General features: G+C 36.2%; 1 protein-coding gene across 1 annotated transcript in view; it reads right to left on the bottom strand.

The window, feature by feature from the left end:
* Positions 1 to 26,676, bottom strand: part of sema5a (sema domain, seven thrombospondin repeats (type 1 and type 1-like), transmembrane domain (TM) and short cytoplasmic domain, (semaphorin) 5A) — a 145,500-nt gene that overhangs the window by 73,005 nt on the left and 45,819 nt on the right. Inside the window, exons 10-13 of the mRNA XM_073830555.1 lie at positions 21,603 to 21,810; positions 15,902 to 16,019; positions 10,218 to 10,399; positions 7,502 to 7,645 (exon numbers count right to left, since the gene is read on the bottom strand). Coding sequence (XP_073686656.1) covers positions 7,502 to 7,645; positions 10,218 to 10,399; positions 15,902 to 16,019; positions 21,603 to 21,810 — 652 coding nt within the window. The remainder of the gene's footprint in view (positions 1 to 7,501; positions 7,646 to 10,217; positions 10,400 to 15,901; positions 16,020 to 21,602; positions 21,811 to 26,676) is intronic.

Here is a 26,676-nt window from a genome sequence, read left to right as displayed (position 1 = left end):
GAAGTCCCTTGTCCAACAAAAGGGTGCTGTGCCAGAGCCAATGCAGACATGGAACATGTTAATTTTATTTATATCTTTATTCTTCAACACAGAAGTAAGCCTATGGGCGAGACTTCCGGTTCCTTAGCCGCAATAGGGATATAATAGGAAGAATAACAAATATGCAGTAAACAGTAAAACTGACACACCATTTTGCGATATCAAGCAGCAAAACGAGCTGTTTTGTACAGCTAAAAACAGCTGGATGTGGATAAGACCCGGAAGTCAGACCCATAAAATTGGCAAATGGCGACACCCGCTCTTGCAGGAAAAATATATATTTTTCAGTTTTCATTTCATTTTTCTGGATTATATTTTCCATTTAAATTTTCTAAACTTTGTTTTAATGCTTAAATTAAACTGTATTAATCAAAAAGCATGTCTAATTAATTTAACTCATCAAACTTACACAATTTCACAGCAATTCATTAAAAGTTGAACAAAAATGACATTTTAGGGTTCTATGAAATAGCTTTTTTTTTTCAGAAAATTCTGTGTTTTCCATGAATTTATTTCATTTAAATAAATAATGTATTATAATTTACTTTCTTTCTTTTTTTTATTATATTTTATTATTCTGGTGATTCATTTTTCTGGTAAATATTGTCTGTGCCATTTATTGACACAGACACACAGAACATGCTGGATTCATATTTAAGCAATATTTTGTATAGCTTAATATTCACCAACACTAGTCCATATCGTGTTTTGATTTAAGTGTACTGACCTACTTTTGATTTATTCATCCGAAATTCTGTTTTTATGTCTGGATTCCATAATTCTGTCCACATATACATATATATATATATATATATATATATATATATATATATATATATATATATATATATATATATATATTATATTATATGAAATATGTACACTACTATTCAAAGTTTGGGGTAAGATGTCTTTTAATGTCTTATTTGCTCAAAAATACAATAAAAACAGTACAATTGTGAAATATTATTACAATTCAAAATAAGTGTTTTCTTTTTTAAATATATTTTAAACTGTAATTTAGTCCTGTGATGCTAAGCTGAATTTTCAGCAGTCATCATTCTTCAGTGTCAGATTTGCTGCTCAAGAAACATTTCTTCATATTAACAATGTTAAAAAAAGTGCTGCTCAATATTTTTGTGAAATCATGATACTTTTTTTTCTAAAATTCTTTGACGAATAGAAACGTCAAAGAAAATAACACCATTTATTTAAATTAGAACTCATTTGTTTGTAGTATTATAAATGTCTTTACAGTCATCTACTGAATCCTTCCTGAATAAAATATTAATGTTAAAAAATAAATAAAAAGTGTTTAAAAAAAATCACAGAACCCAAACTTTTGAAATTTAGTGTATATTATATACATGCCTTAACGCAAGTCTGTCTCTGAGCTCTACAGGCAGTTATCTTGACCTCAGGACTTGGTCTTTGTTCTGATATGCATTTTCAGCTGTTAGACCTTTTCTTAGAGGTATGTGCCTTTCTAAATCATACTCATTCAAATGAATTTGCCACAGTTTAACTCCACTCGAAGTGTAGTAACACCTAGAAGCAATATGAATGCTCCTGAGCTAAATTTCGAGTGTCCCAGAAAAGGGTATGAATACTTATGCAACAGGATCTTTTCAGTTTTTTATTTTTAATAAATTTGCACAAATGTTAAAAACCTATTTTTTGCTTTGCCATTATGGAGTAGGGAGTGTAGATTGATGTGGGAAAAAAGTAATTTAAAGTAGTTTAACATAAGGCAGCAACATAACAAAATGTGAAAAAAATTAAGGGGTATGAATAATTTCGCAAGGCACTGTATATATATATATATATATATATATATATACTTTAACATAGAACTACAAAATAATAATAATAATAATAATAATAATAATAATAATAATTTCATTACTTAATTCAAATTATTTAATTGTAGCATACAACCTATCTACCTGTGGGAACTTTTTCGCAAGACACGAAATACATACCAATAAATACATCACTGCAGTTTCCAACAGAAATGAACACTAGAGGCAGTAAAACAGCAAGCACTTGTAACCGTTTTCATACACAGCTATGATTACAGCTCCATATGTTTCACTTTCCAGATGTCAGCTGGCACAAAACTGGACTTAGGATGTGGAATGCTTGGGTACAAATCCCGTGAAAAACATGACTCATGATGAAAAAGCTGAACATTTGACATTGAATATGCCACAAAACATGGCGCTATGTATTTCGCGTCTTGTGAAAAAGTTTTCACAGGTACATTTTCGTCATGAGATCAGGTTGCAAACAATGGTAACACATTGTATTTTTTTATGTAAAATTGTCAGTATTAACTAGTTGCTTATTAGCATGCATAATACTAGTATATTGGCTGTTTATTAGTACTTATTAGACACATGTTGATGCCTTTTTCTGCACTTTATTGCTGCACCAAAACCTTACTAACTATAAGCAGCAAATTATGAGTTCATTAAGGGAAAACTCAATACTCAAAATATGTGTTTCCTATTCTAAAGTGTTACCCAAATGATTATGAGTTCATTAGAGAAGGTGTGAGATCAGATTTATAAATCTCTCTTCAGAAGAGGGTGAGTAAATGAGGACAGATTATTCATTTTTGACTGAAGTATCACTTTAGCTGACTCTCTCATTCTGTCTTTCTTTCTCTTTGCCTCATTGAGGACATCTCATGGTGACCGACCCACAGCAGAGTTGCGTGCTGAGGACTTTACCATCTGGCAGCAGTGTGCCGAACAGGGAATAAAGTGTGACTGTACATATGAGCTGAATAGCTCTGAACAGATGCCCAATGGCTGAACGGGACTCACAGAAGAAAAAGTTCCCCGCAGCACTAACAAGTGAATCCAAACTTCTTTCAATATCAGACAAAAGACCCCAAACTATAGAGAATTTGCAGTAGCCAGAGTAGAACAAAATCAGGAATGTTGCTTTCTTCTATTGGTCCAAAGCAGCGTCCTGCTAGGGGGAACTGACAAAGCACATTTGAGCCATTAACTCGGCTCCCTTCAACCTTAAATGAAAACTGTGGGCTCTGACGCACTGCCCGGATATGTTTTCACAGCCATTATGCACCGCTGGGTTGGTCGAGGTGTTGTATTAAAGTGGATGGGTGGTGTGAAAAACTCGCAGGGGCTTGTAGACTAGCTAGACTGGAGCCAAACTCAAAGCTTGCACCAGAACTTTTCTGCTGATTATTCACAGCCTTTATGCGCAGACACCTAAGGGCATCAAGTGCCCCGGCGCCTTGGAGAAAGAGTGTAAGTGGGGGGCAGAAGATAGAAAATGCACGAGGTAGCAGAAAACGTCTGCTTTACAGTCACCTGCAAAAAAAGAAAGAAAAGCTACCAATCTGCAGCGTTCTTCATGTCTTAAGACCCATGTATGTGTTTCTATGGTGACTCAAAAACCGTGGCATACTTGCTCTGTCCCATCTCACAGGAAAAATTTATTGCTCAGCAGTTGCTCCTTCATAGGCCATGACAGTTAGATGAAACACATTTCAAGAACCGTAGCAGGTATTAACTTTGTCTCAGATGTTTATTCTAAAATTGCTTAGGAGACATAAAAAAATGGGTAAAGATAGGCATTTTTTTTATACAGTAGAAGTATAAAACTATAAAATGTATGCAGATAACATGGCTCATATCATGACAGACAATGTTATCTTGGCAAAGCTGAGCTCAGTTTGTTATGCTGTCAAAATGTCATCTTCTAAAATTAGAAAGATTAATATTAAAATAATTTGTTATATCAGTAGTAGTTATGGTTATAGTAAGTTACATTTATAAAATTGTCAATTTTTCAATTTAGTCTAGTCTGTTATTTTTGTTTATATTATTTATCTGCCAAGACATTATCAATTCATTTCATGAACATTTCTGTTAAAAGGATAGGTCACCCAAAAATGTCAATTACCCCATGATTTACTCACCCTCAAGCCATCCTAGGTGTGTATGACTTTATTTTTGTAGATGAATACAATCAGAGTTATAATAAAAAATGTCTTGGCTCTTCCAAGCTTTATAATGACACTGAATGGCTGTTGAGATGTTGAGAAGTCCAAAAAAGTGCATCCATCCATCATTGAATGTACCCCACATGGCTCCGTAATAATCATTTTAATCTAGCTTGCACCAACTACATACACTGGTGAGGCTTGCACAAACCAACGTTTATTTACAGGAGCAAATGAAAAACTGTCTCCTCTTGGCTTATATTTTGTTTTGATCTCTCCACGGCACGTTCATGTTCATCACTTCTGAGCGGCGAATGCAGCCTGGAGCTGCTTCCATGTACAACCAGTTGGTGCAATCTAGATTAAAGTGATTATTCTATTTTAAATATAGACATTTTTCTTACAAAAATGTATCGATTTGCTACAGGAGGCCTTTGTGAAGCACTTTTTATTATGGATGGATGTACTTTATTGGACTCGTTTTGGACTAATGAAGAGAAACACCAGCCCATGCAATTCTAAAGCTTTGAAATGCCAGGATAATTTTTAATATAACTCTGAAGGAAGGAAGTCATATATACACTGCCCTCAAAAAGTTTGGAAACACCCCTGGCAACGTGTGGTTTTGGACGATATCAGCATAGTGTGAATCATCTGTGTGCAATCCTTCAGGAAGCTTGGAGTGATATATTAAGTCAATGTTTGAATAAACTGACAGCTCGGATGCCCAGATTATGCAGAGCTGTAACAGCTGGTAATGGTTAATATTTGGATGAATCAAAAAAAAATTTTCTATGTATAAACTGTTTTAATATGTTTTCGTAGTTTGTGTTGTCCCTTATCAGTGCAAAATTATCACAAATTAAAAAGGATTCATTACATTATTGTCCAAAACCCTATTTTTCTAGGGTGTTTCTAAACTTTTGGATGGCAGTGTACCTAAGATGCCAGGAGGGTGAGTAAATAATGGGCTAATTTTTATTTTTGGGTGAACTAACCATCTAATGTTTCTAATACACAGTGGAGATCAAAATAAGAGAACAATCTATAAATGTAAGTTTCCAACACTGCGCTGGTGTGATCTTGGTCTACTTTTATTCCAGTTTGTAATAGTTTGGTGACTGTAGTGGATGTCCAGATCAGATCGGGTTTAGATCAGGCCTCTGGCCTGACCATTTCATTGTTCCAAAGTTTTCAGCTTCAAGAAATTACTTTACCTGCTTTGACTTCTCTTAAACCTGCCAAAACAGATCCTTACCCTGTTCAGCACTGAACTGGCAAGAAATTCCAGCTGCAGTGCTGAACCCATTCTCCATTGAGAGTCTCTGCATTATCCTGTCTTCTTGTGCATTTGTCTTATGTGGACGACCTGCCTTTTTGGGGGACTTGAATCAATTAATGTCATTGCAAACCTACAATATTCGAGAAATCACAGATTTGGAATGACCAACTTCTCTTGCAGTGGCTGAAAAGGTCATCCCTTTGACCTTTATCTGGACAACCTCCTGTTGCAGGATTTCACCTTAAAGCAGCCCGCCATCTTGCAATCTCAGTAAAAATCGGAAGAGTACTGCAATTTAAATAGGGTTTGTCATATAATTAAGAAAATTAGCATCAATTGCCAGATTAACACCAATAACTTGGAGGTATCTGTAAGTGTTCTCTAATTTTGATCAGAGTTCTTTTTCAAATATCTAATTTAGGTTTTTTATACTGTGCTTCAGAATACAATTAGTTTATGAAATATGCTTAAAATACTGCAATTCTACTCTTGTTCGGATAACTTCAAACAGGTCTTATGGTGCGTTCACACCGCCCCAACCATCATGCGTCAGTTGCGGCAAGATTACATGTAAAGTCAATGGTTGAGTCCGTCAGAGGTCCGTCAGAGGCTCTGCGTTGCGTTGTGTCCATTGGACCCGTCAACTTTTCAAGCGTTACCTGCGTTTCAAGCGTCAACGCAGCCAACGCAAGCAACGCAGAAGTTCAGCTAGTTGAACTTTTGACGGACTTAACGCACTTGACGCAGTGCGTCAACCAATCAGAGCGTCTCACTGTAGCGACGTCACCACACGTATCTTGAATGAAGCGGGAGCAGAGAAAAAATTATTTTCAATTTAATTATATTATATTACATATATTGCTCATTGTAGCTGTCTGCAATCGCAGAGAATTGTATGATCCGTCCTCGTTGTTGTATAAAGACAGGAATGTAAAGGAACTTGCTTGGATGAAGATCGCTGAAGAGATCGGGATTTCGGCTAAGTTATCAAATCTTTTCTCAACGTAATTATTTCCCATTTTGTTAGCTAGCGAAACATGGTCATGAGAAGATTTCAAAATGTCCACTCCCTACTAGTTTGCCATTGTTTATTCAGGGGAAGTGTGCAAACTAGATGCGTTGCCTGACGTGTGCGGTGTGAACGCACCAAAAAGCAAGCGTTGCGAGCTTCAACGTACATCCGTCAAACTAGATGCGTTGGGAGCGTTGCCTGACGCAGACAAAGTGTGCGGTGTGAACGCACCATAAGAAGTGACCTTGAAATTGAAAAAATTATAGGTTGTTCTCTTTGATCTCCATTGTCAATGTAACTCATGTCAAATATTTGTAAGGATCAAACTAAATGGTTTATTGTACAAAAGTACAAAAAAATGCCCTTTTTCGTTCACCATTTTGTTTCATCTTCTTGGGCGCCACTTGGGTCCTGAAGCAAAACCAATTATTTACCTCTGGTCTAGCAGAAACTATTAAGATAATAAAGAGATCATTTTCTTATCTTTTTCTGCCCTGTAAAAGGAACCATTAAGTTTCAGGTATAAACAATATTGTCTTTAACATAAGTGAGAATATGTATTAAAATGTCTTAAGGGCAAGTTGGGAAAAGTTGGCACCTTCAACAGAGGGACCACAACTGTCTCCAACAGATGCATCTCTCTCTTCTCATCATCCACCACTCCAGGTCTAATTTTTCAGCTGCAATGCACTGTTGCTTAGAAACCTCACACATTCTCAGGGCAGCACAGTTTAAACATAATTCTGCCATGATTAGATGGCGCACTATCATACCTACGGTCTTTGAGTGTGTGTGCGGAGTCGGCGGCTGCAGTCTCTGTAATTAACAAGCCTTAGCATGTTTATTTTTTAATTGGATGTCAGTCACACAAATTATGGGGCAGATAAAGAAGAACCTCTCTCACTCCTCCATTCAAGCATTTGGTTTGTGTGCTGCTAGTTATGTACTAACAAGCTTTCTAAAGATGAACATTGCATAATAGGATGAGCAATAAAAAAGTAATAAAATGAGCTGCTTATATTCATTCATTATTGTCAACTGCCATGCAATCACAACAGCAATCACACATGCAGCAGGTGAGAGTGAAACGAACAGACAAAAGAAGCATCATGCCCTTTCAAACAGGATTTTGAGTGTAAATTCCAAAAAATGAATAAATCTGCATATATAATGAGCCGTCTCGTGTTACCTCTCTTCACGGTTTTGGCCCACGCAAACGCGTCCTCCGTGGCGGGGAGTGGGGTTGCTGCAGGAACGCTGTCGGACCTGGAATCCGATCCCGCAGCTGGTGCTGCAAGGAGCCCATGCCGTCCATGGCGTCCATGCCCCGTTTCTGAGGATGGATATGTTACAGCAGTAATCACTAATCAAACGCTGGAACAGCTGGCTGGTATAATCTGACCTTCAGTTTGTTAACTGAGGATCTTAGTTAAGACTGTTCTAAGCCTGTTTACAATATAACAATTATTTGAAATGATTTAGCCTTGAAACTTTCAGTTCAGGATCACACAGCAACTTCTGTTTCTGAGAAATTGCTTTTTCATGGCATTAAAGCTTGTTTCCACTATAGAGTAAGGACTAAAACAAGAAAAAAATTACAAATAAAATAAGTCACATTGTGAGAAAAAAAATCATATTACGATAAACTTGCGATTTAGGAAGATAAATGCGTCTGTATTTAGATTAATTTTTTGTAAAAAGTGTATAGGGTCGCTAGAGACCCAAAGTGTGCAATAGTGTAAGTATATTTTTTTGTGTGCAAAAATATGTAAATATCTGATGACTTAATACGTGCAATCGTTTGATAGACAATAATGATGTGATGTTACACTCATAATTATCGCAGGCATAAAACAAAAGAATATCATTAGCATAAATTGAACTTGTTTGAATGGCTTTACTGCAGAGCTATTACTGTATGCAATAAAATAAAAATGTCACTGTTATTTGATGGTGGATGTGTTGAATAAACTGTCAGCATTCAAAATATTGACTTTGAAGTCATCGAAAATGATAGTTTTGATAATATGGCTGAGATCGTGAATATGAGCCAGATGCTGAATGTACCGTGGAAGTGGGCTCTGAGGATGATGGCTATGGTAAAATCATCTGCTCAAAGTTTCAAAAGGTAACAAAATATGCTTTATTTTATATTTCTGTAATTGTTCTTAAAATATCAAGAGAGATTTTTGATATTGCAAAAGTTAGAGATCCATCCGGGCTGGATATATAGGTACGGGTCGCTAAAGACCGGAATATTTAATAATGAATTGCCAAAATGTACAGATAATTTACTCACCCCTTTGTCATCCAGGATGTTCATGTTTTTATTTTTTTTCAGTCGTAAAGAAATTATGTTTTTTTGAGGCAAACATTTCAGGATTTTTCTCCATATAGTAGAGTTTAATGGTGCCCGCGAGTTTAAACTTCCAAAATGCAGTTTAAATGCAGCTTTAAAGGGCTCTAAGCAATCCCAGTCAAGTAACAAGGGTCTTATCTAGTGAAAAGATTGTCAATTTTTTTTAGAAAATAACCAATTTATATACTTTTTAACCTCAAATGCTCATCTTGTCTAGCTCTGCGTGTACTCTGTGCATTATGGGTCAATACAGTTATGTTATACAGGTATGTTGAAAAACTCCCATTTCATTTTCTCCAACTTCAAAATCGCCCTACAACACTACAGAACTGCCAACCCAGTCTTTACAAAGTGAAGAGGGTCAAACACCCTTTACAAAAAGGTAAAACAGCGATGTAGGATGATTTTGAAGTTTTATAGGAGAAAATGAGATTTTTAACATACCCTAACTGTCATGAACCAGAATAAACAGAGTTCACGCAGAGCTAGATAAGTTGAGCATTTGAGGTTAAAAAGTATATAAATTGTGATATTTTTTTTTTAAATTAACTGATCGTTTGGCTAGATAAGACCCTGGGCTGTTCCCCATTGAACTTAATTTCTTTTCAACTGAAGAAAGAGAGACATGAACATCTTGGATGACATGAGGGCAGTGGTGTATAAAGTACCTGAAAGCCATACTTAAGTAAAAGTACAGATATCTTACCAGAAAACGACTTTGGTAGAAGTCACCGTTTATTTTCTAAAATAATTGCCAATTTATTAGAATATTACTTGAGTAAAAGTCTTTGATATTTATTGTACTTATGTATAAAAAATATTTGTATTTTATCTTGAATCTAGTTAAAAGTACAGTAAGTAAATATACAAGTAAATGCAATTTTTTTTTGTTTTTATCATCCTTTTCTGAGAAAAAAAAGTTTATATTATAAAAATTATGAGTTTATATTGCAATTCTGACTTCTTACAATTGAGTTTATATCATTAATTTCTTTTAAAAAGTCAGAATTCTGAGTTTATATTTCACAATTATATTATTTTTTTCTCAATTGCAAGTTTATATCACCCAATTTGGAGAAAAAAAAAATAAGAATTGAGTTTGTATCATGCAATTCTGGTAAAAAAAAAAAAGCCAGAATTTCCTGAAAAGAAGTCAGAATTGCAAGATACAAACACACATTTGCGAGAAAAAACAATTATATTGTTTACATCTCACAATTCTGACTGAGATCTTGACTTCTGACTATTTTGTATTAAGTAACGAATATGCTTCGAGGAAATGTATCGGAGTAAAAGTGTACATTTTAATTAGGAAATGTAGTGGAGTAAAAGTAGGCTGAAAAATAAAAACCCAAATAAAGTACAGATACTCCCAAAAAATACTTTAAGTACTGTAACAAAGTATTATTACTTCATTACACTACACCACTGCATGAGGGTGAGTACATTTTTATTCTGAAAGTAACCAAGTTACAATTGTGAAATATAACATTATATTTGGAGACATGAAATTACAAATATAAACATTTGTGGGATGTTTGTATACCTGGAGCAGTTTGCCACCTCAACACTGATTCCTTGGCACGGCTGTCCTCCACACTGAGGGCTCGGGTTGTCACACGCTCGAGTTCGACACTGGCATGAACCAACGCTGCCGCCATCACTATGACTGCAAGCTTTCCATCCTGACCAGGCTCCAAAATGACCATCCACAGTCACATTCCTCACCTACACACACATAACCACACACAAAACACAGACAGCACATAAATAGTAAATGGGCACAGAAACAAGTAAACAAAATATGAATGCAAATAAATTACTTCTGCAGATAAGGTCACATTTGCCAGTTATTAGATGAATCCAAACTAAAATATAGCTTTCAGCATATTAGATTTGCGATAGCTGAAAATAGCACAGGCTCCTCTTTAGAAAATGAACACGCTTTACAATGAGCAAATATTTTCATTGGAGGCATTATATGAGAATGTAGTAATGAATAGCTAATGTAATTGTGTTATTGCACGCTGGTTATTAACATCTGAGGTATCAGATACAGGACAACATATTTTGCGAACAAAAGGAGAAGGTAATGTCGTCTAGCACATAAAACGTGATGAGTTCTGTGGAAAAGATTGTCAATGCATTATGAATAGAGAAGAATAAATGACCCTCTATGTGGAGAGAAATTGTTTGTGCTCTTTGTGTACCGAACGCATAAGAGAGTCACATTTCCAGGATGGTGGAAAAGTAAAAACAAACCTCATTTTCAAAGCCCTCGCTTTTCGTTTAAATATAGATGGGGTTTCTGCCAATTTTAAGACAGGGGTGATACAGTAAGTTGGCGTTTTTTTCCAGAGAAAACAAATGTGGTTCTTTGTTTATTTCCATACTGTGTCAGCCTCCAGATGGGGCTTGTGAATGAAGTGTGTCTTCGCCTACTCTTACTCAGCTCCACTACTGAAGTCATTTTAGATCTGTCACTCAACCTTAGACACCTGGACACAATCTTATCCTCCAGACAAATAGGCAAAAAATCGGTGTATGTATTATTTAAAAGGACTATGTCAAGTGACCAGAATGTGGTAGTGTATGTGGTATAGGTACAGAAAAAAGTTTTGTGTGTGTGTGTTGTTGAACTGTATTTTTTTTATAAAAGGATGATTAAAATGGTTTTCATGGTTGCTGTTAGTAACAGGTTAAAGAACAGATGGGCCAAAGGACATCGTCAATGGCAAAATTTGTTTAAAAGATAATATATGCAGTCATTTTATCTTTTGGAAACATGAATGTTATAAAATTTCACACTGAAGATCACATCTGACAACCTGAACTAATCTTGGTATGTCAAAAGAAGTTTAAATGATCTGTTTCACTTTATTTTATGGTCCCTTTAACACGTTTTGTTGCCTGTAAGTAACCTTAGGTGACGGTGAAGGTGAATAATATCGGAAAACAAACCAAAATCACAAAACAAAAAACTGAATAAAAACCCTAACAAAACAGTCATTGCATGTTTTGGGAAATAAAAGATTTAGACACAAAAAGAGGAATCATGTCATTGGAAGATGAATGGAATTGGAAAAAACAAATCAACAAACAGAAAACCCAGAAAAAAAAGAAAAGAAAAAAAAATCAACAAAACAAAGAAGTATCAAGTCTTTGAAGAGAAGGTGAATAAAACTTGTAAGAGAAGGTGTATGAAACTAAAAAACAAAACAAAAAAACAACCAAACAAACTGAAACTCCCCCCAAAAAACGAACCAAAATCACACACACACAAAAGCAGTACAGAACAGAACAAAAACACCATAACAAAGCAGACAAAAAAACAGTCATTGCATGTTTTGGGAAATAAAAGGTATCACATCATTGACCTTGTAAGAGATGATGAATTCAATTGGAAAAAAACAAACAAACAGAAACCTACCCCCCCCCTCCAAAAAAAAAAACAGAAAAAAAAAAAAACAGAACAGAACAGAACACAAAACCCCAACAAAGCAAAACAAAATAAAACAAATAAAACAAAATGGTCCTTGCATGTTTTGAGAAATATAAGGTCTGGATACAAAAAAGAGGCATCATGTCATTGACCTTGTAAGAGAAGATGAATGAAATTAGAAAAAAAAAAACATACAAACAAAAACATACAAAAACAAAACAAAATAGCAAAAAGAAACAAACAAACAAACAAACAATAAAAACAACAAAACAAACAAAAAAGTTTACCTTGTTAGAGAAGGTGAATGAAATCTGAACAGAACTCTAATAAAAAAACAACAATATAATATAATAATAAAAGGACAAAAAAGGTCATTGCATGGGGATGGTCACTGGGAAATAAAAGGTCTGGACACAAAAAAGACACATCAGGTCACTGACCTTGTAAGACAAGGTAAATGAAATTGGAAAAAAAAACTACAAACAAACAAACAATCAAACAGAAAGCTCCCCAAAAACAAACTAAAACCACAAACAAACAAACAGAAAAAACCCTAACAAAACAAAACTGTCATTCCATGTTTTGGGAAATAAAAGAGTAAAAGAGTTCAGACACAAAAAAGTGGTATCAAGTCATTGACCTTGTTAGAGGAGGTGAATGAATTTGAGGGAAAAAATTAAACAAACAAACAGAAACTCACCAAAAAAACAAACAAAAATCACCAAAAAAACCCCAAAAAGCACTAAAAAAAACAAAAACAAAAACAAAAAAACAAAATAGTCATTGCATGTTTTGGGAAATAAAAGGTAACAAAAAAGAGGCATCATGTCACTGACCTTTTAAGAGGAGGTAAATGAAAAAAAAAAAATCAACAAACAGAACGCCCCACCCTCCAAACAAAACGAAACGAAATGAAAAAAAAAGTCATTGCATATTTTGGGAAATAAAGGTAACAAAAAAGAGGCATCATGTCATTGACCCTGTAAAAGAAGATGAATACAATTGGAAAAAACAAAGAAACAAACAAAAAACAGAAAAAACCCTAACAAAACAAAACTGCCATTGCATGATTTGGGAAATAAAAGAGTTCAGACACAAAAAAGTGGTATCAAGTCATTGACCTTGTAAGAGGAGGTGAATGAATTTGAGGGAAAAAAATCCCCCCCAAAAAAACAGAAACTCCCCAAAAAACAAACAAAAATCACCAAAAAAAAAAAAAAAAAAAAAAAAAACACTAACAAAAAAACCCCAAACAAAACAGTCATTGCATATTTTGGGAAATAAAAGGTCACAAAAAGAGGCATCATGTCACTGACCTTTTAAAAGGAGGTAAATGAAAAAAAAATCAACAAAAAAAACAAACAAACAAACAGAACCCCCCACCCCCCAAACAAAACAAAACAAAACAAAAAATAAAACAAAATAGTCATTGCATGTTTTGGGTAAAAAAAATCTGGACACAAAAAGAGGAATCAAGTAATTGACCTTGTAAGAGGAGGTGAATGAATTTGAGGGAAAAAAAATCAACAATCAAACAAACAGAAACTCCCCAAAAAACAAACAAAAATCACCAAAAACCCCCCAAAAAGCACTAAAAAAAACAAAAACAAAAACAAAAAAACAAAATAGTCATTGCATGTTTTGGGAAATAAAAGGTAACAAAAAAGAGGCATCATGTCACTGACCTTTTAAGAGGAGGTAAATGAAAAAAAAAAATCAACAAACAGAACGCCCCACCCTCCAAACAAAACGAAACGAAATGAAAAAAAAAAGTCATTGCATATTTTGGGAAATAAAGGTAACAAAAAAGAGGCATCATGTCATTGACCCTGTAAAAGAAGATGAATACAATTGGAAAAAACAAAGAAACAAACAAAAAACAGAAAAAACCCTAACAAAACAAAACTGCCATTGCATGATTTGGGAAATAAAAGAGTTCAGACACAAAAAAGTGGTATCAAGTCATTGACCTTGTAAGAGGAGGTGAATGAATTTGAGGGAAAAAAATCCCCCCCAAAAAAACAGAAACTCCCCAAAAAACAAACAAAAATCACCAAAAAAAAAAAAAAAAAAAAAACACTAACAAAAAAACCCCAAACAAAACAGTCATTGCATATTTTGGGAAATAAAAGGTCACAAAAAAGAGGCATCATGTCACTGACCTTTTAAAAGGAGGTAAATGAAAAAAAAAATCAACAAAAAACAAACAAACAAACAAACAGAACCCCCCACCCCCCAAACAAAACAAAACAAAACAAAAAATAAAACAAAATAGTCATTGCATGTTTTGGGTAAAAAAAATCTGGACACAAAAAGAGGAATCAAGTAATTGACCTTGTAAGAGGAGGTGAATGAATTTGAGGGAAAAAAATCAACAATCAAACAAACAGAATCTCCCCAAAAAAACAAACAAAAATCAACAAAAAACCAAACAAAACAGTCATTGCATGTTTTGGGAAATAAAAAAATCACAAAAAAGAATCATCATGTCACTGACCTTGTAAGAGGAGGTAAATGAAAAAAATAAATCAAACAAACAAACAAACAGAACCCCCCCACCCCAAACAAAGCGAAAAAACAAACAAAACAAAAATAAATAAAACATTGCATGTCTTGGGAAACAAAAGGTCTGGACGCAAAACAGAGGCATCATGTCATTGACCTTGTAAGAGAAGATGAATTAAATTAGAAAAACAAACACACAAACAAACAAACAAATAAACAAACAAACAGACCCCCCCCTCCCCCCCCCAAAAAAAAGGTTTGGTCACAAAAAAAAAAACAGGCATCACATCATTGATTCAGAAGGTGAATGAAATCTGAACATTTTGCAGGCGGACGTCTTCCACGTAAGCACCTCGGCTTAACGTGTTTGGTGCACATTTCTAGCTGCTTCCAACAACAAAGGACATCTGGACCTCACAATGTGTAACCAATATGTGTAAACAACACGTGTGAAACAAAATCAATATAAATCTTGCATTCTAGTGACTCTGAGACCGAAGCCTCCCACTCTTTCACACTTTCCTGTTTGTGTTCAACAATTCCTCGCAGCTTTCTTCAGGCAGCGTGGGAGGCAACTTGCTATTACACAAAATGTCATTTCTCAGCTACAGCTACAAGGTCTTTTACCTAAAGACCATGTGAGACTGCCACAATGCCTGATACAGTTTATAGTATCTGTGTGTGTGAAGACATGTATGTGTGTGGATTGTGCTTTCAGAGCTGTGGTATCTCATAGAACACTGCATGTAACCTTTAGAAGGCGAAACCATGTGAAGAGCAAGTGTCTAAATATTTTCAGAGACACGGGAGCGACGTGACGGATTGGACAAAGGATTCTGGGAGTGATCTACAGGCTGGGAGGCCTCAGGCAGGGGCACATGTCAGGACAAAGGAGTGTGGGAATATGAAGCCATGTTACCAGAGATAACCATTCAATGAAAAGATGGCTGACGGCCATTAAGAAATTCTGCTGCGCTTTGTTTCCTTGCACATAATCAGCCTTATATTCTCGTTTTGAGTACAGGAGGAAAAGTTTGTTTTGCTGCAAAAGCAAAAGCAGCAATACATCAGATCTCAGCACTGTCTGTCCATCACCTGCAATGTTATAAAACACTTCTTCTCTGTTGTTATGAGAAAAAAGTTAATCCTGCAAGCGGACGCATTTGTCACTGTTCTCCACCGACAGACTGGATCAGCATCAAGAGTCTTCATATGAAAAAAAACATTTGGCTTTGAGGGCTGAGGCACTGCATGAATGATTGAAGTGCATTCTGGATACTCACAGGACACCGTGTGATGCTCTGCTCCCATTGGCTCATGCTGACGCTTTCTTCCAGGGTGGTGCATTTCTTGAGCACCAGATCCCAGCCGCAGTACGGATCCCTGGCCCCCACACAGGCGCTGATAGAGCGAGAGAGAAAGAACAGATGCTCATCGTGATACAAAAGTTTATGGCAACATTAATCAACAGAAAGGAGACAAAAACGAGCAGAAGTGAAGAAGTCGTGTAACGAGAAATCCAATCTTCCTTATGAAAGCATACTGTTCACAAGTTTTACAATCGACATCTTTCTTCCCAGTCCAGAAATATGATATATTGACATTAAAACGCAAATACGGCTTATGAAATTCTTTCCGACATTAGAAACTTGAATATTTTAACCATCAGAATCTTGAAACTAAGACTCCGGAACACAAATGTAGGTATTTCTGATGAAATCCCAGAGCTTTCTGACTCTGTAGCAACAGTGGTTCAACCGTAATTTTTTTGAATTTGAAGCTGCAAGAATACTTGTATTTTGCAAGGAAAACAAAAATAGATTTTTTTCAGCAATGTCTTATCTTCCGTTCCAGTTTTCAGCGCACATTCTATGGAATTCCTTACTATGTTTCTGGTACTTGAACATGGTAGTTGTATTGCTAATGTCTACAGTATTGACATTAAACCACAAATATGGATAATGAAATTCTCTCTGACATCAAACTTGAAGATTTAACTATCAGAAACCTGAAACAAGAACAAATACGACAGATCCCATTGTTCATGAACACCAACAGAACTTAAAATAAAATAAAAAAATTTTTTTTTTAAAGAAGGCCATGAGCAAGCATAATATGAGTTAAAGGGATAGTTCACCTTAAAATGAACATTCTGTTATTAATTATTCACCCTTATGTCGTTCCAAACCCGTCTTTGTTCATCTTTGGAAAACACAAATGAAGATATTTTTATGAAATCTGAGAGCTTTCTGACCCTGCAACTACCATGTTTAAGGCCTACAAAGGTAGAAAGGACGTTGTTAAAATAGTCCATGTGACACAGAAATCCAAAATAACATTTTCATTATATCAGTTTGGTTTTAAACAAGTAGTTTACTTTCAGAACAAATATTTACAGATAATGTATTCACCCCCTTGTCATCCAAGATGTTCATGTCTTTCTTTCTTCAGTCGTAAAAAAAATTTTTTTTGGAGGAAAACATTTTAGGATTTCTCTCCATATAGTGGACTTCTATGGTGCCCCCGAGTTTGAACTTCCATAATGCAGTTTAAATGTGGCTCTAAACGATCTCAGCCGAGGAAGAAGGGTCTTATCTCATGAAACGATTGGTTATTTTCTTTAAAAAATTACAACTGATATACTTTTTAACCCCAAAAGCTTGTCTTGTCTAGCTCTGCGTGAATTCTGTGTATTCCAGTTCAAGACAGTTAGGGTATGTCGAAAAACTCCCACCTAATTTTCTCCTCCACCTTCTAAATCATCTTACATCGCTGTTTTACCTTTTTTTGTAAAGAGCGTTTGATTTTCTTTGCATGTTCACTTTGTAAAAACTGGGTCGGTACTTCTGCAGCCATGTAGTACGATTTTGAAGTTAGAGGAGAAAATGAGATGGGAGTTTTTTGACATACCCTAACTGTCATGAACCGAGTAAACTCACAATGAGTAAACGCAGAGCTAGACAAGACGAGCATTTGAGTTTTTTTTTTTTTTAGAAAATAATCGTTTCACCTTCTTCCTCGGCTGGGATCCTTTAGAGCCCCTTGAAGCTGCACTTAAACTGCATTTTGGAAGTTAAAAATCACTGGCACCATAGAGGTCCACTATATGGAGAGAAATCCTGAAATGTTTTCCTCAAAAAACACAATTTCTTTATGACTGAAGAAAGAAAGACATGAACATCTTGGATGACAAGGGGGTGAGTACATTATCTGTACATTTCTGTTCTGGAAGTAAACTACTCCTTTATGGTTTTATCATGATCAACACCGATTTAACTTCATTCTTTTCAATGAAACACCAATGGTTATATAGGCTAATTGTGCATTCTTTATAACAACTTGTTTACCATATTCTTCATTCTTTCAAGCAGACATATTTATTTCTATTAATATTAGGGCTACTAAAGTGACTCAGTCAAGGGCAGTGAGTGATTTTCTGTCTTTTTTTATTTGTTGCTTAATTAACATAATTGACTCTGTGTCAGGATTTGAGTCTTGTCTGTTCTGTTTTCCTTGTGTTTTCCCCCCTCTGTTTCCAGTACAAATGGTTTAGTCCTGTGTTTCCCCATTTTGGTTTTGTATTAGTTGGTTCAGTCGTGCCCATATTTGTACTTCCCCCTCGTTATCCTTGTTATCTTGTTTGTTACCACACCCCTGTTTCTGTGTATTTAAGTCTGTGTCTGATCACACCCCAGTGTCCGTTGATAATTGTTATTTCTGTTTGGTTCTACTCCATGTTCCATGTTTGTTTTCTTAATAAATATCAGTGTTATTATTTAATCCGGTTCCCTGCTCCTTCATCTACCCTCCTCATCCTGCTAATACTGTGACACTCTGACAATAGCAACTAAATTAGGCTGCTGTCCCTTTAAAACCGATTGCACAGAAGCAATGATACATGTCTTATATTCTCCTAACTGTTTACATTTATCTAAGACGTAACCGAGTGTGTTTACATGAATACTCTTCAAAATGGACAATTCCACATCATTTTGTGTGTATTTCTCAATTCATGCGACGTAAAAGAGTACTCATGCGCTGTGTGAGAGGCGCTGCTTCGGTGTCTGCACTCAGAAAACCAGACCGAATTAAGTTCTCTTTTGCATCATCAAAATGATCCTTATGTCTGATCTTCTCTTACCCCAGATATTGACATTTTTGAATGTTTTATGTTAGCAAGTGTATGTTAGCTTATGTCCCACTGGATTGATCAATAGGCCTATATCTGACCTCCTAACCACACAGCAGATTCATTCTGAATGCTTCTCTTCCCAAATCGTCCCTCCTTAACATTTTTGTCTCGTTTTCATTCAATGTCAATAGATTTTTGTCATAGTTTTTGTCATGCAAAACAAGTTTTAGTTCAATATCGCCTCGTTTTCATCTGCTTCAAGCTTTTGGATTTCATCGACATTTTTTTATTTGTGTTTAAAAAATGAACAAAGGTCTTACGGGTTAGGAACGACATGAGGGTGAGTAATTAAAGACATAATTTTCATTTTTTGGGTGAACTATCCTTTTAAAGGTACACCCTTCTGAGACAAAGAAGGGTTGAGAAATTGTCATATAAATGAAATTCTGACACTAAGTATAACAAAAAAGTTGAGTAACTGTATAAATGTACCTTTGGGAAATAAATAGAATGATAAAAACATGATATGAGCTCTTTAAAAGCTTAAACACCTTAAAGAGCACACATGCTTCTTGTTATAAATATTGCTTGCTTTGGCATAACTTAATCGGGGAATATTTCCCATGTGTGCTGGTAATAACTTTCATCAGAAACAGAGAACAGCCCTGAGACACAGCAAATAGCTTTCCAAACTCATTGAGGACTATCACAGCACTCTTTAGCACGAATAGAAAGATGAAGCCAAGCGTTCAGTGCCGTAAAGTTTGGAGTACAGTGACACGGCAATGTGAATGTCAGCCAGGGTTCCCAGGTCTGCAAAACAAAACCTGCCTGGCTGCTATTCGAAACTAGCCCAACTGCATTTTGTTTCATGGTTTTACCTACCCTGGAAATCCAGAGGTCTCGCGAGAGCACAATTTGAATTGTCTCTGCAAGACACTCTGGCATCGAGCAATGATGCACATTACTGCATTACATAAGCAGTTCTGGGAACCAATCAAATCTGTGTATCTGATGTAGGCGGGCCAGAGGCGAGCTAAGCTGATGACGACAGCGCTGCGACGTCCGGAATCATTTAGTAAACATTGAAAGATGGCTACAGATGAACACCAGTTGTTTGAAACGGCTTTGGCCGCTCCAATGAATGAGTTAGACTTGGCTTTTCATATAAAAGAGGAACAGGAAACCGCGCTCGAAACGTTCCTTTGCAAGAAGGATGTTTTTGCTGTTTTGCCAACTGGATACGGCAAGAGTTTAATCTATCAGTTCGCACCGTGTATTGTTGTGATTGGTCGTGGCGTTATCCAATTGCGTGCAGTGGGAGTTTCAAATGCATGCTTGGTGCCGCCCCTCGAGTTAGGTCCTTTTCATTGCTCGATGCCAGACCCTTAATCTTAATAGATTAGGGTCTGGATTTTTTCCAGGCTAGCTTTTACCCTCAGTTGTGGCAAAAATCGCTAAAAACAACCTAAAAAACAATGGTGTATAAGTATCCCAATTTCCAGACATGGCAACTCTGATGTCAGCAGGGTAAACTAGGCACTTTAAAACAGCCCTGTTATGGCACATGGCTGTTTATTCAAACTAAATTTGCATCAGTTCCACTTTTTGGTGTCAGGAAGTATGGAGGTGTGAGTAATTGACCTCTCCTAATCTTTAACTACTTGAGAGGATAGAAAAAGCTCATCAGGCAAAACTCAGCTCATATTCACATAACTCAGCACTTTTCATTGGAATGCAAATGGAGAGAGAGATGATGAACAGGCTGCCATCTCTCCTTATGAGCAGAGATTAGAGAAGTGCTCTTGATATGAAGGCCTGGAGGCACAATGTCAAACATGATGATTGTTCTTTGTTGCCCTCTGGCAGGGGATCTTTGTGACATTACGCTCATTCTGGTGGAGTGAAAAAAATTAAGTTGCAGGCATGTATGCACTCGTAAGATTAGTAGTATCATCTATCTTGCCGGGAATCAAAACATCGGGATTATTAAAAGTAATCATAAAAATGTCACTTCAATTTAGCTTGACACATAAAATGTGAAGGTTATTGTTATTTAGTACTAACCTGATAAGATATTTCACATAAAAGAAGTTTACATATAGTCCACAAGAGAAAATAATAGTTAGATTTATAAAAATGACCCTGTTCGAAAAAAAAAAACAATGCACTAACAGCCGGGGGTGAAAACTTTTGAACAGAATGAAAATGTGTACATTTCTCTTATTTTGCCTATCATATTTTTTTCATTTACAGTAGTACTGCCCTTCAGAGGCTACAGAATATAGTTACATGTTTCACAGAAGACAAAATAAGTTTAATTTACCCTGATCTTCAAATTCAAAAAGTTTTCATGCATTGTTTTTCCTTCTGAAGCATCAGTGAGCATTTGAACCTTCTGTAATAGTTGCATATGAGTCCCTTAGTTGTCCTGAGTGTGAAAAGATGGATCTCAAAATCATACATGGTTCAAATACACAAAAATGCTGGAAAACTAAAGAATTTGTGGGACCTGAAGGATTTTTCTAAAGAACAACGGGCAGTTTTACTGTTTTACTGTACTTTAACAAACAAGGTACTCAGAAACAACTATCACTAAACAAAAAAACATAGCTGTGGATCATTTACGTAAGAATTATGGGGATGCAAACGTTTGAACCAGGTCATTTTTTATAAATTCAACTAATATTTTCTCTTGTGGACTAATTTATGTGAAATATCTTATTCAGGTCAGTATTAAATAAGTAATAACATGCATTTTGGCAAAATAAATAACATTTTGCAGATTCTGAAAGGGGGGTGTAAACTTTTGACCTCAACGGTACATCTATCTGCTAAGAAGCAGTACTCACTCTCTAGACTTGTGGAAGTTGCAGCGCATCAGGGGGATTTTGATGACCTGGTCTCTGACTCCCACAAATAGCTCACTGCGGCTGTGAAGTATGAGCAGGCTGCGGATTGGCTGTCTCTTCTTTGGGGGGAAAAGCTCAATCTCATCCAGCAAACAGCTGCCCATGGTTTGGTTCAGTGGAGAGAGCACCTTCTTGACAGTGCCGTAATCTAGGAAGCAGAAAGAGAAATTTGAGAACAAACGTGTTAGATATTAGGAAGAAGGTAAGAGAGGAGAGAAAAATAGATTGAGGAATCAGTTTAGGTGATCAAGTGGGGCATCTCTGATGACCTGGTGAGATTGGAAGGAAATGATGTCAGAGAAGCAGCAGTGGAGAGTGACCTCAGATCTCTTCTATCACATGAAAATTCTATAAAGTGCTCGTCTGCCACCTGGGCTGTCAACTTAAATATGGATGTGCTATTTGGATCAGAAAGGGCAAAGAGGGCGGACTGACTACTCTCCAGAGAAGATTCATTATCTTCTCCAAAGGGTGGCTTTTGTGCAGTTGAAAGGAGGGCAGAATTATCGGCTGAATCACCTTTCGCAAGTTACACATCCCTCCATGGAGGGCATTCATTGGTCTCATAATGTCACAAAGAGTGAACTGGATTGGTTTGATAAGCTATATAATATCTATTTTATCCTCTCAGTATTTGCTGTTAGTCTTCTGTTCGCTCCAAAGTGGCCTGTCAGGTGTTTTATTGGAGCCATACAACATGTGGGGCAATGAACTTTTAGATACTACAAGAGCCACTGATTAGGTCCCTGCCCTTGTCAAAACAGGCTTCAGTGCTCTATTTCATTCCATTCGACTGTGAAATTCCAGCTACGTTCGTCACACTTCAAGCTATTATTGTCTGGCATGAATTGAATTGAGGCTAACTTTATAAACATGGTGCATAAAGGACCGTTTGCCATAGCAGAGGATTTATCTTATAGCACCTCGCAAATATTTTAATCTTGAGTGCATGGCAAGTGCCTGCGATTTTGAGCATTACATGATTGCTTCATCATTTACTCATCCTCATGTTGTTCCAAATGCATATGACTTGCTTTTTATTTTGGAACATCAAAGAATGATTTAAAAAACGTGAAAGCGCTATAAATTATCCCATGATTTACTTACCCTCAAGGCATCTTAGGTGAGTTATATTAAAAAATTAAAAAATGTCCTGGCTCCAAGCTTTATAATGGCAGTCAAGATTTTAAAGTAAAAAAATGCATCCATCCATCCATCATAAAAAGTGCTCTACATGGCTCCATGGGGTTAATAAAGGCCCTCTGAAATTAATCGATCCGTTTGTGTAAGAAAAATATCCATATTTGAAACTTTATAAACCGCAATCTCTAGCTTCTGCTAACCAAATTATGGTATAAAACTTACAGTTATTAGGTTTATAATTACAGTTTATAAAGCTTAAACAAACATATTGATTCATTTCCGAAGGCCTTTATTAACCCTCGGGAGCCATGTGGAGTACTTTTTATGATGGAAATATTTCAACACCCATTCACTGTCATTATAAAGCTTGAAAGAGCCAGGACATTTTTTAATATAACTCCGATTGTATTCACCTGAAAGTAGAAAGCCATATTCACCTTGTATGGCTTGAGGATGGGTAAATCATGGGGTAATTTTCATTTTTGGGTGATCTATCCCTTTAAAACTATTCAAAATTGTTTTCAGCAATTGAAATTAAAACTGCAATAAAATAAGATACAAATATTAGATGAAAACTGAAAATAGTGAAAAAAATTATGAAAGTTTAACGTATTCAAATCATTAAAACAGAAATAATTAATAAATATAAAATTACCAAATACTAATACTAAAATAAAAAAACCCTGAAATTAAAGATATTACTATTACTGTCTAAAAATATTTATGTCAAACTGCTGTTTTCACGAGAGGAGTAGTGATGTCTAATCTGTAAATAAATCTTTCTTTTGAGTCCAATTTTTTTAAAAACTCAAAAGTTTTTTAGTTCTAAAAGATTTGGAATATGAAGAATAGACCGCTTTTAAGCGGCCATTAAAATTCTCCTTTTTCTGTTCCACAAAGAAATAAAGTCATACCGGTTTGATATGACATGACATTTTGACAATGACATTTTTTTGGCCGAACAATACCTTTTTTCTTTTTTTGCCATTCCATTCCTTTATTCCCTCACTGTCAGAATAGACAGACATTGTGAATGCTGTTAAATCAGCATGAGGCTTCCACTTCTGCCAATAATCGAAAACAGTTGGTGTATTCCAGAAATAAATTCACAGCCATGCTGCTCGCCCATTAGCAAACAGCTTTTAAACCCTGACTGTCCTTTGTGTTTATGTTATACAATTTAACAAGTATCTCATTCCCTTTAACAAGTGTTTATTTTACACAGTTCTTTAACAACAAGTGTCTCCCCGTAATTTAATTTCCGTTGACAGGTAACTAGATGTTTGGTGTTTTTCAGCAGTGAACAGGATAGAGCAGACAGACTTGGAGATTTCCAGCGCTCTGGTGTGCATCTGGATAGCAAATGACAGCTTACAGTACATTTTTTCCCTATGTAAGCACATGCTGCCTTTGATGTTTCATCGCTGCTATGTGTCTAATGCCTTTATTCAGCCTGGCGACCAACTGTTGCTTGCTTCAAAGACCAATGATTCAAGTGGACCACCAATTACTAGAGTCAGTTTTCCCCTGTGCCCCCCTTATGGCAAAGCAGAAGTCTTCACTCGACAAAGTTTTGATGGTAAAAGTAACAGTCTAATAAGCTGTGGGTTTAATGAGAATTCGGCCACCTGGGATTTTCATATTACAGGCTTTAATGTTCATTTCAGATTTGTTGTTTTTTCGCTCAGATCGGTTCTTTTAACTATCCTCTATTTATATTCTTGTTTGTTATTGACCTATATATGTCTTTACTGTGAATCGACTGTCAGACTTATATATATGTGTGTGTGTGTGTGTGTACTTGCATTATGTTCAAAAGTTTGAGGTCATTAAAATGTTGCTGTTGAAAGAACCCTCAAGGCTGCATTTATGTGATAAAAAAATAAGCAAAAAGAGTGAAATATTATTAAAATTTAAAATAACCGCTTTCTGTGTTAATATATTTTCAAATGTAATTTATTCCTGCCATAACAAAGCTACTTTTAGTCTGTAGTGTCACATGATCCGTCAGAAATAATTCTTTACTTTTAATTTAGAATTTAGGATTTGATCAGTAAAAAGTTAAAATAATAGCATATATATATATATATATATATATATATATATATATATATTAGGGGTGGGCATAGATAAATTTTTTTAATCTAGATTAATCTAGATTAAAATGGCTAATTTGAATTCTGCTGAAGGCATTTTCAGAATATGTGTTCTACCCAAATAATGACTAAAAGTAAGTCTTCGAGAACGGGCCAGGTGGTGCATTAGACCAGGCGTTCATCTCCTGTTTCCAAAATGCATCACAAACTGCTTGACAATTGCATTTACAACATAATTACCTATACAAACTTGTGTAACCAAGTACTTCTGCGCAAAAGGCTGCGCGACGTGCGCGTTGCCGATAAATACACAGACGCGCACGGGCATGGATTTCTCCGTGCTTCGATTAAACTGCGTTGCTTTTAGAAGCGTCAATTCAGTTGTTGCATATAGTTTAATGTCTTTATTTCGGGATTATCAAAGTAAATTATAACTCAAACTTGAGATTTTACTGGGGCACAGCAGATTTTCACTGGGGCACGTGCCCCAGTAAAAAGGGTCTAACAACGCACGCACCTGCCCTGAAGCGGCTTCATAACTTCATGTTTGCACGTCTCATTTGATGTGGTAATTTCACAGAAGTTGAAGACTCGTTCTCATCTCCTACAGTGCAATTCGTATAGGTATACGTCATCCGCGCTAAAATATCAAGGTGAAAGTCATCATAGCTTACGTAGTTTAGACCCAGCTCCCAACCCAACTTTGAGAATAGATTAACGGCGATATTTTTTTTAACGCCCGATAAGAGTCTCACGTTAACGCAGCACGTTAACGCCGATAACGGCCCACCACTAATATATATATATATATATATATATATATATATATATATATATATAAATAAATAAAAATATCGCCGTTAATCTATTCTCAAAGTTGGTTTGGGAGCTGGGTCTATACTACGCAAGCTATGATGACTTTCACCTTGATATTTTAGCGCGGATGTATACCTAGCCGAATTGCACTGTAGGGGGCGAGAACGAGTCTTCGAACCTGTGTGTATTAGAGTGCGGATCGGGCCGCATTTTTCTGTCCGAGCACGGCCCGAGTCCGACAGAGCAGTAACCGAACCCGACCCGAGCCCGACAAGCATTAAGATATTTATGTCCGAGCCCGATCCCAGCCCGACACAGTTAAAATCTCTTTTTTCACTCATACTAATGACACATGCACTTTTTTTGTGTGAAAAGCCCGCTTTTATTAAGCAGCTGTAAAAAAAAAGCGTACGGAAATGTCAACAGATGAGAGCATCAGTACACACTGGGCAAAAAGCGCCGTTATAACACGGCGCACTATCGCGCTGAGGTGACCGAGCCCGACCCGAACCTGAGCATCCTTTCTAAATATCTGTCCGAACCCGGCCCGACCCGTCGGGTTCCGTCGGGTACCGTCGGGCTCGGCTCGGGTATCCATCCTCTAGTGTGTATGCCTACTGTGAAATTACCACATCAAACGAGACGTGCTAACATGGATGCAGCTATGAAGCCGCCGGGATTGCTTCAGGGCAGGGGCTTTGCTAGACCCTTTTTACTGGGGCACGTGCCCCAGTGAAAATCTGCTGTGCCCCAGTAAAATCTCAAATTTGAGTTATAATTTACTTTGATAATCCCGAAATAAAGACATTAAACTATATGCAACAACTGAATTGACACTTCTAAAAGCAACGCAGTTTAACCGAAGACTATGCACACAGATATCCATGCACGTGCGCGTCTGTGTATTTAAATGCAATGCGTGCGTCGCGCAGCCTTTTACACAGAAGTACATGCAGTGG

Source organism: Garra rufa, chromosome 24, assembly GCF_049309525.1.
Source record: "Garra rufa chromosome 24, GarRuf1.0, whole genome shotgun sequence".
Classification (NCBI taxonomy): domain Eukaryota; kingdom Metazoa; phylum Chordata; class Actinopteri; order Cypriniformes; family Cyprinidae; genus Garra; species Garra rufa.
Note: the sequence above shows the minus strand (reverse complement) of the source record. Positions and strands in the feature narration are given on the sequence as shown.